Source organism: Vigna unguiculata, chromosome 6, assembly GCF_004118075.2.
Source record: "Vigna unguiculata cultivar IT97K-499-35 chromosome 6, ASM411807v1, whole genome shotgun sequence".
Lineage (NCBI taxonomy): Eukaryota > Viridiplantae > Streptophyta > Magnoliopsida > Fabales > Fabaceae > Vigna > Vigna unguiculata.
Genome location: NC_040284.1, coordinates 22,393,097 through 22,405,590, shown reverse-complemented (window position 1 = coordinate 22,405,590; position 12,494 = coordinate 22,393,097). Strand labels below are relative to the sequence as shown.

Below are 12,494 nucleotides of genomic sequence, written 5' to 3'. Positions count from 1 at the left end.
AGAAAAGGGTACAATTAGTCATATTGGTTTGACCGTGTGTAAGGAAGAGTTTGATGTTCCCTTCGGATGGCCAAATAAGCTCTTCCTCCTTCCGCAATTCTTGGTCTCGATCAGTATCCCCATTTTCACCTAAGGTCTCAATCTCTTCCTCTCTCTGCTAAAGTTTCAAGCTTCATTTCAATAACTGTACTTGCTCCGGGTCACCTAATTATTCTCTTTCCATTTATTTCATTTATTTTTTCCTTAAGAAAATTTATTCTTGATCCTTCTAGTGCTTCTTGTTTCTTTATCTCTTCTCTTATTGGTATGATGTTGATTTTATGTATGATGATCATCATTATTCTTTTTATATCAATTAATATTAAAACGAACATGATTTAATGAAATGACTTTTTCCCTTTGTCCTGTTACCTGTCTTCTTTGATGGGGTTTGTTTGTTTGCCAAGAAGTTTTCTTAATTGGCTTTTCCTATGGTCGTCATGGTTTGATTGATCAACTTGTGCTAAAAGTCACGTGAAGTGAGTGTGCAAATGAAATAACAGGCAACTATTGTGGACAAGTTTTCCTTTTCCATGACTCACGGGCAAAATTTTAATTTTTTCTTTTTGCTGCAGTTTTTTGTTGAGTGGGGATTCCACCCTCTCTATTGTTTGTTTCCAATGGGATTCCTTTGCTGTTGTGGGGGCACTCATGCATTATGTGTTTGATGCAGTTTGGCACTTTCAACAAGTTGATTGGATGGGATTTACTTTCTATTTTGGTTCCCTGGTTGGTTCGGTTTCCTCCTATGACGTTGCTACCCCAACCAAAGAAATTCAATGGCTGGGGTCTGTCTTCACTGGCATCTTCTTCTGTGTTGTTGTAAGTAAAATGAGCTTTTCATCAATTTCTCAGAGTCTTTTATGTTGCAAATTCCTCTTATGTCTCTATGGACCAAATTAGGATTTTAGAGTCTTGATAGAGGAGCAGAATGGAATATCATTTTATGAGGATCACAAGGAAAAGAAAAAAAATAGGAGGGAAGGGATATGACATTCATGGAGTAGGAATCGCTATTAGTCTTTTGATACTAATACTATAGGTTTAGGATGCAATTTGAGGACTAAACATCTTTAAAATGATGTTATTTATTGAATAGAGTATTTTTATGTGGTCTATGGTGAAGAAGAAAAACAAGTATTTCAATTGAATAGGAGGAGCTTGTATTCTTGTGCGTTCTTTATGGTTAAGTAATTGGTAAAGGCTTTGTAGATACGGTGCAAAGTGGGTAATTTTGGGATATCCTTGAACAGAGGCTGCAACTGTCTCATTCTTGTTAGGATAGAAAGATTTTTTTTAGGTGCTCTGCTGACTTCTTCCGTTCGATAAATATGGTTCACTCATTATTTACTTCATATCACTCCCAATATAGTTTTTCATAGATGATGACCTCATTCCTTTAACAACAATTCCAGAGGAAAATTAGATGCTTTACTAGTTAGCAAAATATTTAATGCATAAACAAGATGTATTGTCACTGTTGTCAAGTGTCAACATAGCAATAGAAGATTATATTTAACATTGGAGTTTAATGCCTTTCACTACATCTGCATGATTTTGCTTTTCAGTATATATTTTGAAATTATGTTGAGTGAGTTTATATTGCTTCATGGTTTTCAAATCCAATTGGATTTTCACTTAATAACAATCTGAAAATGTCTTTGAAAGTAATTTCTGGTTCACTATATTTTTGTCTAGGTAGAAATGAAATCTATCTATTTTTATTTAGCTCCAGATCCTGAAGTCTTAACACTTTTGGTTATTTGAGAGTGTAAAAGTTTTAGCTTTTTAGATTTCTATACATTCATATAGTGTTATTTCATTACCTTTTCTATTTGCTCTTGTGAAACATATATATGGTCAGTTTAGATGAATGGTTACTAGAAAATTTATAGTCTTGCAGATTATTATGTTTAACAATTAGCTATTGACAATTGATCCTTTCCTCTTGTCCTTTTTGAAGGTTTATAGATTGACTGCTATTTTGAGTTCTTTGTCGTTCGCGGGATATGGCAAATTGAATAGGGCAGAGAAAATTGAATGGAATAACCGGTAAAATGATCAGTATAAAAATTTCTGTTTTAATTTATTTTGTTCATAATTGAATTTTTATGTGAACTTTAGGACATTCTTCCCATGCAGGGGATTCTCAACTGTTCATGCTCTTTTTGTATCATTTGCGTCATTTTACTTTGTGGTGTTATCAGACCTCTTCAAAACGGATTCACAAGAAGAACTTGTCATTAATAGATCATCCACTTTCTCAAATTCGGTACTGGGGGTATGTTGAAGACAATATTAGCAAAATTTAACTTGTTTGATTTGTCAGATGTTGATTTTAAATTCTTTTTCATTCTAATTTCTAACTATGTTTGGGCTAAAATGATCATGATGCATGTGAGTGTACGGATAAAATATACAGACTGAAAAGGAGAATGTTATTACTTGTTGTAGTATTTTCTGTTTATTATTCGATATTCATGTAGTTCTACTGTTAATCTTCTTTAGGTACCAAGTATTAAATGCTGAAGCCTAGATTTGTTGAAGTTGCAGTGCTTTTAAAATGAACCTGTCTTTTCTTGTGGAGCATTCAGTTCTAGATTGTGTAACTTTTATAAAAATGTAAGAGGGATAAATCATTTTATGTTGTGCTCATTGGAAGAGAAAAGGTTCCTTCATGCTTGTTGTACCCCTCAAGTTGGCACTGTAAATATTACTTGTTGGGACCCAGGGTTAGAAATGTCAAGGGACCCTTTAGTTCCATATTGATCTGATGCAGATGCTGCTGGTGCATTCTTAATCTTAGTGCCATGTAGCTCTTTTCTTAATCTTTCTGATTCTTTTTTGATTTTTTTTATCGCTCTTATTCTTGTTGTTAACATTATTGTTTGCCTTGTGAAGTAATGATTGTCCTGTTGGCTTATTTGTGATTTTGTTTTCTATACTTTTCCTCTCTTTTTTACAGATTTCTATAGGTTATTTTCTAGCAGATGTGGCAATGATTCTTTGGCATTTTCCAGCCTTAGGTGGTCTGGAATACGTAAGTAATGAATGCTGGTTTTTGCACATTGAACTTGGTCTCCAGGTTTTCTTTTTAGAAGGTGGTAAACTAACTTAACTCATTCGTATTTAGGTTTTACACCACGGGCTGTCCATGGTTTCAATTATTCAATCTTTGCTAAGTGGTCAAGCACAGATCTACATCCTAATGATTCTTTTCTCCGAGAGTACAACTCCTTTTGTAAATCTAAGATGGTAATTGTTGTTCAGAGTCTTTAACTCTGCATCTCATGTACATGAGTCAACATTGACTTGTTACATTAATTGCATATATACAGGCACTTGGACGTTGCTGGTCTTAAGAACTCCAAACTTTACGTGTGGAATGGCGCCGCATTGTTCTTCGGGTGGTTGGTACTGTATAATATACTTTTGGTCTCAATTTGAATTCCACCATAGAAGTACCTGAAGGAATTGCTTGTGTTTTTGGTGCTTTTTTTCTAATTTTTTTCTTTTGGTTCTGGGTGGCTTAAATATTGAGGCAAAAGGAACAGGTTGTGTTGGTGATAACGATAATTGAAAGGGATAATCAAGCGGGTTCTGACATGTTGCATGCCTAAGTAGGAAACATTGTGGAGATATTTCCCCATTCTCTTTTTTAATACATGTCATATAATTTGGATGGATCACTTGATCTTTAAGAGGCTTCTATAAAATCAAATTAGGTAGGTTATGGTGTTTAAATGAGTTACAATACTACGTGAATGAACCAGCCAATAACAGAGAGTGCAAAGGAGCTTTCAACAGATTGAACCAAATGACAAATAGGCTAAAAAATAATTTACAATATGACATCAACCATTTACCAATTACCCAATCACAGAACACACGTAACCTTTCACCGAAATAGAGCCTTCATTGGAACAAAAGCTTCAATGCTCCACCAAGTTGTTTTAGAATAGATACAAATCAATTCATTATTGAGATAGAAAGAAATGTGCGACTGTTTTGAAGGAAAATTGTGATTTGCAATTAGGAGAAAAGAAGCAAAGCTTGACTTGGAGGCTTCTTATTTAGATTGATACACAAAATGGGATGAGAATTAACAAATACCATCGTCACCACATTAGCATTTAACCACTAAGTTCAGGATCTTGGGCACCAGAATAAGAAACCATGAACAAAAAAAAGGCACGAGAGAAAAGCAAACATATTGACTACTCATTGCCAGGCCTTAACTCCTTGACTAGAGGGGGCACTAAGGCTTCTGCCCTTCCATCCCCTGGATAGGAAGGTCCTTCGTTTTTGGATCAGGACACAATGGAACTAGGGTTGTTGGGTCCTAAACACCGAAAAAAAGCACCAAAAGGTTGTTTTCTGGCTTAACTTTTTAACCAGCAAAGTAAACTAGGTAGTTAGCACAACTTTCCCTTGAGTTATGGTGTCTACTCTAAATCTGCAAAAAATGAGTTTACAATGACTTAACCCACATGTACATGTGGACTCGTAAACTCCAACGAGTTTACTTGCAATTATGATAACCATTGTGATAGTGGCTATAGTTGGGTTGGGGTGTGCCTATGGCATCAATTTTCCAGTGAGGAGGCCAAGTGAGTCAAGTCACAAACAAATCCTGACACTTGGGTTGTTATGCTCTTAAGTAAAAGGAGTTGTATCCTGACTAACAGTTATAGTTTTTGGCTTAGTGATAAGCGCTCGATCTAACCATGCCAACAATTGAAATAATGTCAATTGTAGGAGTGATGACAGTGACGATAATGATCCCATGAAGGTAGAGTCAGTAGTGAACACAATGATAGTAATAACAATGACAATGGTAATGGGTTGTGGTCATATTGGCAGTAGTGAACATAATGATGTTAATAACAATGACAATGGTGACAATGATAATAGTAATGGGTTGTGGTCATACCGGCAATAAAATGTTATAGTAGCACAATAATGACAATAATAGTTTTGGCAGTCACATAACAACAATGGTGGTTTTGTTGAGACTGTGAGAGTGAGTGTTTGATGATGATTGTAATAAGGGTTGTGACAATAGCTCAATGCTTAGTTGGTTGTAGCAATGCAATTAAGAGTAGTGGTAATAGTGGTTCGAAATACAGATATTGTCTTGCAAGTATACCAAGTCGCACAAGTAGTAACCGGTAAGATCGGGATATCGTATCCCAAGAGACTCGTGTATACTAAATATTTGCGTAATTAGTGACTAATTTAAACTAATGAATAAATTCATAATTTGGGTTTTTGTGTGCAAGAAAGTAAATATTTCATAAACAAGTAAAATTGAACTTGAATATTTGAAGACTCTAGAAAATGGTAAAGACTAGAAATGCAATGGATTGATATTGTTGGAGTTAGACTTCACCTACATCACTCATGTATATTAAGCAATAAAACTCTTCTCCATTAATTACTAATGTCAACCCACAAGTCTACTCAAACTCTAATCCCTTAGTTGAATGAGCCTAGGTTCCCTTATTTAGAGTCAATTCCTTGAATCCCTAAATAAACAAACCCGCTTTACAAATTAGGGTTTAAGACAACTAATGGGTCAAGTTCCATTCCTAGATACAAGTTCCATTAGGTATCTTGTTCCAATTCTAGGTTTCAAGAGATATTTTCCAATACCTAATGACCCAAATATCATGCAATGAATGGGTAAAACAAAGCAAGCTTTAAATACATACACAAAGATACTAGAAATCAATGGAAGAAGCATATATATATATATTCAAACCATTCAAAAATACATGAAAGTTTAGTGGCTACATCTAACCCCAACAAAAATGGGTTTAGCTCACCATTGTCATGGAGAGCTCAAGCTTACAAAATGGAAATGGAAGAGAAAGAGATACAAAGAGGAAGATGGAGTTGTTCCCACAAGCCCTAGCACTCCTCCAAGCTCTCCAAATCGCGTTGCTCGAGCTCCAAAATGTCCAAGATGAGTTTTCTCTCGCGAAAACAGAAGAAAAAGGGTCAACTTGACACATCAGCGAAAATTGCCACCTGGCGGAAGCCTCTCACCGCCAGGCGCAAGCCACCAAACAGTGCTGAAACTTTGCGTGTACCACCCGGCGGTGTCCAGATGCCGCCAGGCGATGAGCTGCTGGAAAGGTGATTTGCGCCTGGCTGGCGCCTGGCACTGGAAGAAGGTGTCGCTTGGCGGTGTCTTTGTGGCGCCAGGCGATTACTGTTTCTTCCACATTTAGTGTCTTTTTGCCTTCTTCTTGCTACTCATGATCACTAACTTGTTTGGACTTTTGGAACAAAGCTTCCCATCTACAGGAAGGACACAAAAATGGGGATTAGTGGTATATTTAGATCAATGTAACCCAAAATGTATTTATTTACAAAAGTAAGGTAAAATTGAGGATTAAGTAGATTAAAAGCTTTGGAAAAGATGATTTTGCTAATAAAATATAGTTTGGATAATAGTAAAAATTAACATTATCAGTTGTAGCAATGCAATTAAGAGTAGTGGTAATAGTGGTTCGAAATACAGATATTGTCTTGCTTTAACCCTTTTAATATCTTTTGTGCTGCAGATTGCAAGGATTTTCCTATTTATATTCTTTTTTATCCACATGTGGACCCATTTTGATGAGGCAAGCGTTTTCTCTGTGATTCCCCATCAAACATAACTTCACAATTTCCCTTTGATTATCATTAAGGAAATAAAAACCAAACGTTTTGCTCCTTAATTTCAGGTCAAAGAGATCTTCCCATTGGGGTTTTACACCTTGCTTGTGGTGCCTCCTGTGTTGACGATTATGAATTTGTTTTGGTTCTGGAAGATCGCCAAGGGTTTGGTTAAAACTCTTTCAAAAGCAAAACATAGCGAGTGAGCCTACTAAATGTCCATTGAATTAATTTAGTACAGTTGTGATTAACTTTTTTTTTTTCCCTCTTATCATTCTAAAAAGATTCAGTACGGTATATGCTGTATATTTGCCATTTAGAAATTGAATATATTCTTGTGATTACATACATGTATTCTGAATCAGTAAAGAAAGCAAAAGGTTAAAATTAAAACCACAAAGAAACATCATTACATGGTTTAAACATTCTGTAGCCTCTTTCATACCTTGTCGTTTACCATTATGACATTGGATTGAATACAACTCACGCTTCAGTTTCATTCCTATACTGTTTATTATCCACAAAATGACATGAGGATATGGTAAGGCTATTGCATTAGCCTTTTTCTGGATGCCTTAACAAGTTCATTATTTCTTGGGAAGAAGACTAAGTGAAAGTTCAGTGTACTCTTAAATGCTTGCTTTACCTACTTTGAGAAATCAATTAAATCTTGTTAATATCTTTGAAAGGTGAAGATCTGAAGTACTTATCATTTCCCAGAATCATAGGGGAAAGTGCTTGTTTGGGTTTAAAGAAATTTCTCGAATTGACCAATTTGAGTGTCAGTTTTTTTTTAGATGGAACAATTTAAAAGTTTTTTTTTTCATAAAAAGAAAGTCTCTAGACTGTGTAATTTAGAAAATTCTTTTAACTTTCAAATTATATAATTGAAAAGTTTTTTTTGGCATAATTTTTTTTCAGATTACATAATTTGAAAATTATTTGTTGTATGAAAAAAAAATATTATAGATTGCATTATCAAAAAGTCATTTTTTATAATTTTTTTTAGATTATGGAATTCGAGAATATTTTTTAATTGTATAATTTAAAAGTTTTTTAATTTTTTGCATAAAAATAGTTTATGGGTTGTGAAATCTGAAAGTTATTGTTGAGGCTCAAAATACAACCAGAAAAAACAAAAATTGTATATATTAAGGGTGCTTTTGTCTTTTACATGAAGTTGCAGCAAGAAACCATGGGAGTGCAGGATGAAAGACCCCACGTTAAGTTTGAAGGGGCAATGATCTTTTCGGTCTTTTTAAAGTATATATATATATATATATATATATATATATATATATATATATATATATATATATAATCGGTCTTTGAATATTAGTAAATAAATAAAGATGTTTTTATAGGTAATTTCTGTTTTTTACATTTGTTTTTTATTTATTTAAATTGACTAAATTGAAAGTCTCATAAGCTTTCAAAAATCAAATTGATCTTTCTATTCATGTTTGAAACAGTCCAAACAGAGTCAGTGTCAATTTGTAACGGAGTTAAATAAAACACGGATAGAAAGAATATGAACAAAAAGAAGCATTAAAATGAAATCCAACGTCTCAACATTTTTTAGATAATTTTTTTATTTAGAAATCTTTGGATGTGGATTTGCTTTCCGACCACAACAAATTCTTTATTTGTCTCGCATGTAGCTTTGGTTGTTGATAATTTAACTTTAGTTGGTAAAGAAGAAACCACTCTTTTTTGGAGTGTTTCAAGATATTTATGAAAATTAAATTATTTCAATAACCAGTTACATATGTATCGTTAATTATTTATCATTGTTATAATTAGTTATATTGATATCAGTTTTCTTTATAAATTTACTGAAAATTAAGCTTTCAGAAAAAAAAAAAGAAATCCTTTGGATCTAATGTAACAAAAGTATGGCTTTAACATATGAATAGAAATATATCTTAAATTGAAAGGAAGTAAAACTGTTAGAAAACTAATCATTAATTACAGATTTTCTTCATATTCATAACAACTTATGTTTTATAATTTTCTTAATAAACTTCTGATTATGTTCTGAAAATATAACTCAATAAACAACATGCTTTTGTAAAAAAAGAAAAAAACTGGAAATGAAGAAAAAAAAGTCCCAAAATACAAGACTTTGTATACGAGTTATTGCAATAATATTTCCACGAGTAAATTAATATGAAACTTATTTATTATTTGTTAAAAAATATTTTACATTGTTAATTGTAAATTAACATATTTAAATTTAATTTTGATATCAATTCAATTTTGTAATATTTATTTATTTAAACATTACCATTAAAAAATTGTATGAAATTAATATTAATAAGAAGATGTAAACATGATCTGAATCTGACAACTGTTTCTGGGGTCCCCCTGTACAAAATTAAAACATGGGTCCACGTTCCTTGTTGTATCCATGTTTCAACTTTTCTTAATGCATGCATACCTAAATTCAATTTTAGTATCTAGGAATTAGTACTTTAATTATGCAATAATTTCTTTTTTTTAATTTATTGATTTAAATTTTAAACGTTAAACTAACTCGGAATATGCACAATTATTTGGTAGAATTAAATTTTCTATTTAAGATAATATTAAAATAGTTTAATTAACTAAATGTAAGAAATAATTATAATGAAACTGAAATTGGACTAAAATTTTGACTTTCTAAAATAGGATACTAAATATTTTTATTTGAAATAAAAGTTTAAAATTGAAATTTGAACAAACCTGAAGTTATATCTAGGCATGTATAATAAATATAATAAAGAATGGTTATATTTTTGCATTTAATTCTGATATATTTCAGATATAAATATAACTATTTGATACATAAATTAATTAGAAACCGAGCACTGAGGACCACTTGTGTTATACAAAAGTTGAATTTGTTACATATTTGACTTCAGAGTCCTTCGCCATAAGTAGTTTGTGGAAGGAATTCCATCACATTCAGCTCTTTCCTGAAAAGTCTGTATCTGCTGACACAATTTCAATGGAGGTTTAAATTATTTTATTGGACAATGATAATAAAATTTTCATTTTTTTCATTCGATCCTTCTGAGATAATGTGATGTAAATTATTGATTAATGTATTATTAATATTTTATTTAAAGAAAATAAATAATTCACAATAAATTTTATTATCTTTTTATTTAAAAGAATCAACTACTCACGTTATATTATATTATAAAATAAAAGATAAAAATTAAAAAATATGAATTATAGTATAATTTTTTTTTATACTACTGGAAAAACATTCATTTTTTAATATATGTTAAATTTTGCCTTATGATAATAATAAGATATATAAAATTTATCATTTTAGTTATTATTAAAATAAAAATATTACTGAATTTTAAAAAAATGGTTAATAAAATAATTTATATTAATAAATATAAAATCAATAATGAAATATATAAACTAAAAAGCAGTTACTAAGCGGTTATGAAAACAATCCTCTTATAGATAGCTCACATTTTCTAATTTTCTAGAAGCAGCTAAATTTGGCGATGTTTTAAAAATTTGGTTTACGCAAAATAAGTTTAAAACATATTAAAAAGTAGAAAAAAAAATTCTGATTATTAATCTACCTAACATATAAATTAACAAATAAGATCGCGCAGTTTATTGCGGGTTAGATGCTGCAAACAAAGGCATCTTATTATACAAAACAACTAAATTTCCAACATCAAATTTTGTTAAAATGAATTAAAATATTATTTGTTTTAAAATTGAAAACTCCGTTACTGTTTTCTAAATTGTGTTTTATCTCTAACTTCTAAATTTTTTAAAATAATTAAATATGCCGAATCATGCATTTATTATTTAGAATAGATAATTCTAATAAATAACACATTATATGGTTATATGCCGACAAAAAATATACAAGAATCAATCATTAGAATTATTCAAAATATACTAAAAAAATACTTAAGGCACAACACAATATCATAAACACAAACTTAGACATAAAATAAATCGTTTAAGAAAAGATTGTTCACAGAGTAAAGAATTACAAATAAAACAGCACTTTAAAAGAAGCTCAACTTAGAAGAAGATTCAACGTGCCTAACTAAACTGTAGCATTTCCATCATCACGGCGGCCATTAGAGGTTTCCACATCTGCTCACACCAATTTTGGTGATTATTGTAAAATGGAAAACCAAACAAGAAACACACACAAATAAAAGAGTAAGCTAAAGAAAATAATTTTTAACATATAATTGAGCAAGCAGATTATAAACCAATGAATCAGTAAGCATAATGCATGTAATGACAAACAATTAAGACCCTCTAACTCAATTATCCGGATACATGTAATGGGATCGGATTCACTGATTGCTTGCACTTATAGTGGTCTCTACTATTTTGTCATTGCCAATGAATTTCATTCTACCACACACAAGGTTAGTTTATGATCATCTAAGACTATTATCCTGCTAGAAACTAGGACCTCTTGCTATTCTCACCACTTGAAACAATATACTCTATGTGAGTCTTGACTGATTTAATAGAGTTTCAAGATGCAACATTGCTTAAATCCTTATTCCATTACATACACTATAATACCACCATGAAGTCTCCGAAAGAGACTCATGGAATTTCGTCTAGCTCATACCATATATATATATATATATATATATATATATTTATTCTCACACATCCATATCATTTCATACAAAGCACAACAACTTCTGGTCATAAAATCCCATAATACATGCATAGTTGTGTACTTCATGATTTCTAAAGATATATAAAATCAAACAAAATTATTTAACTTTTTCATAAAATAAAAAAAAATAATATAGAAAAAAACCTGGACGAGATTCCCTCTAACATCTTTTGTATGCAATAATGGATCGTAAAATCTTCCCGCTATGTAATTTTTAAGGATCGGGAGAAATAATGGATAATTTGGATGAATTTAAAATTGAAATTTATGTTATTTCTTTTAAAATATTTGAGCTGATGATTGGATTAATTTGGAAATAAATTTATAAGTTTGTAAAAATTGACAAATGGATGGAAATAATATTTAATAAATTAAAATATAAGATTATTGTTATCTTTATAATAAAATAATATATTATTTTTAATAATAATTAATAATTATTATTTTAATTAATATTATTATTTATTATATTTAATGATTATTACTAATATTATTATTAATGGTTATAAGTGTTAAATGTGAATGTATTATTTGACAAGATTATAATTAAATTATTATTTGTATTAAAACATAATTACTAAATTCCAAGGAATGGATTTCCTTATTTGTAATGCTTATCCTTTTTTGATTTCCAACAAGAAGATGCATTCACATATTATGAATACGAATAAAGTGTAATACATGATTGTATTTTTACCTCTATCATTTCCAAATCTCGTCAATTAAAGAGAGATATGAAAGTCTTTGCATACAAATAATCCTCTCTCATTCCATTTTCATCCTTAAATACGTTGTCTAACCCCAAAAATCTCGATGGAATCATTTCAAATATTTTAAATTCTTATAATATAAATTTATTGAAATTAATTAACAAAAATTATGAATTAAAAAAAATTAAAATCGTACAAGTCATATCATTATCAGACAATCTTTTGAAATCCGCAAGAGTTTGTAACTATTCCGAAACCTCATTCCAATTAGTTCTCTGAAAAAGCATAAAAGAAAATAACACTTTTGTCATATAAATAGAAGCAGGTAACATTTAAACTCAACCGTCAGATTAATCTGACTTCTACATCTGTAAGGTCACGCAATGGACACAACACAGAGACATTGAAGT

At 30.8% G+C, this 12,494-nt stretch overlaps 1 protein-coding gene across 2 annotated transcripts; it reads left to right on the top strand.

The window, feature by feature from the left end:
* Nucleotides 1–7,128, top strand: LOC114186632 (transmembrane protein 56-B). 2 transcript variants are annotated; one of them, XM_028074594.1, is made up of 9 exons: nt 1–134; nt 713–861; nt 2,003–2,091; nt 2,182–2,320; nt 3,005–3,079; nt 3,173–3,294; nt 3,378–3,453; nt 6,612–6,671; nt 6,774–7,128. In XM_028074594.1, the coding sequence occupies exons 2-9, from the start codon at nt 739–741 to the stop codon at nt 6,909–6,911; spliced, it is 822 nt and encodes a 273-aa protein (XP_027930395.1). In that variant the 5' UTR covers nt 1–134; nt 713–738; the 3' UTR covers nt 6,912–7,128. The 2 variants fall into 2 exon arrangements, with proteins under 2 accessions (XP_027930395.1, XP_027930396.1); XM_028074595.1 differs by lacking the exon at nt 1–134 and adding an exon at nt 168–186.
* The last annotated feature ends 5,366 nt before the right edge of the window (nt 7,129–12,494 follow it).

What these genes read in the sequence shown, in the direction of transcription:
- LOC114186632 (XM_028074594.1), top strand. Translation starts at nt 739, where the DNA reads ATGGGATTTACTTTCTATTTTGGTTCCCTGGTTGGTTCGGTTTCCTCC. An exon ending in AAAATTGAATGGAATAACCG is followed by an intron (nt 2,092 to 2,181) that starts GTAAAATGATCA and finishes CTTCCCATGCAG; the next exon opens with GGGATTCTCAACTGTTCATG. An exon ending in CCTTAGGTGGTCTGGAATAC is followed by an intron (nt 3,080 to 3,172) that starts GTAAGTAATGAA and finishes ATTCGTATTTAG; the next exon opens with GTTTTACACCACGGGCTGTC.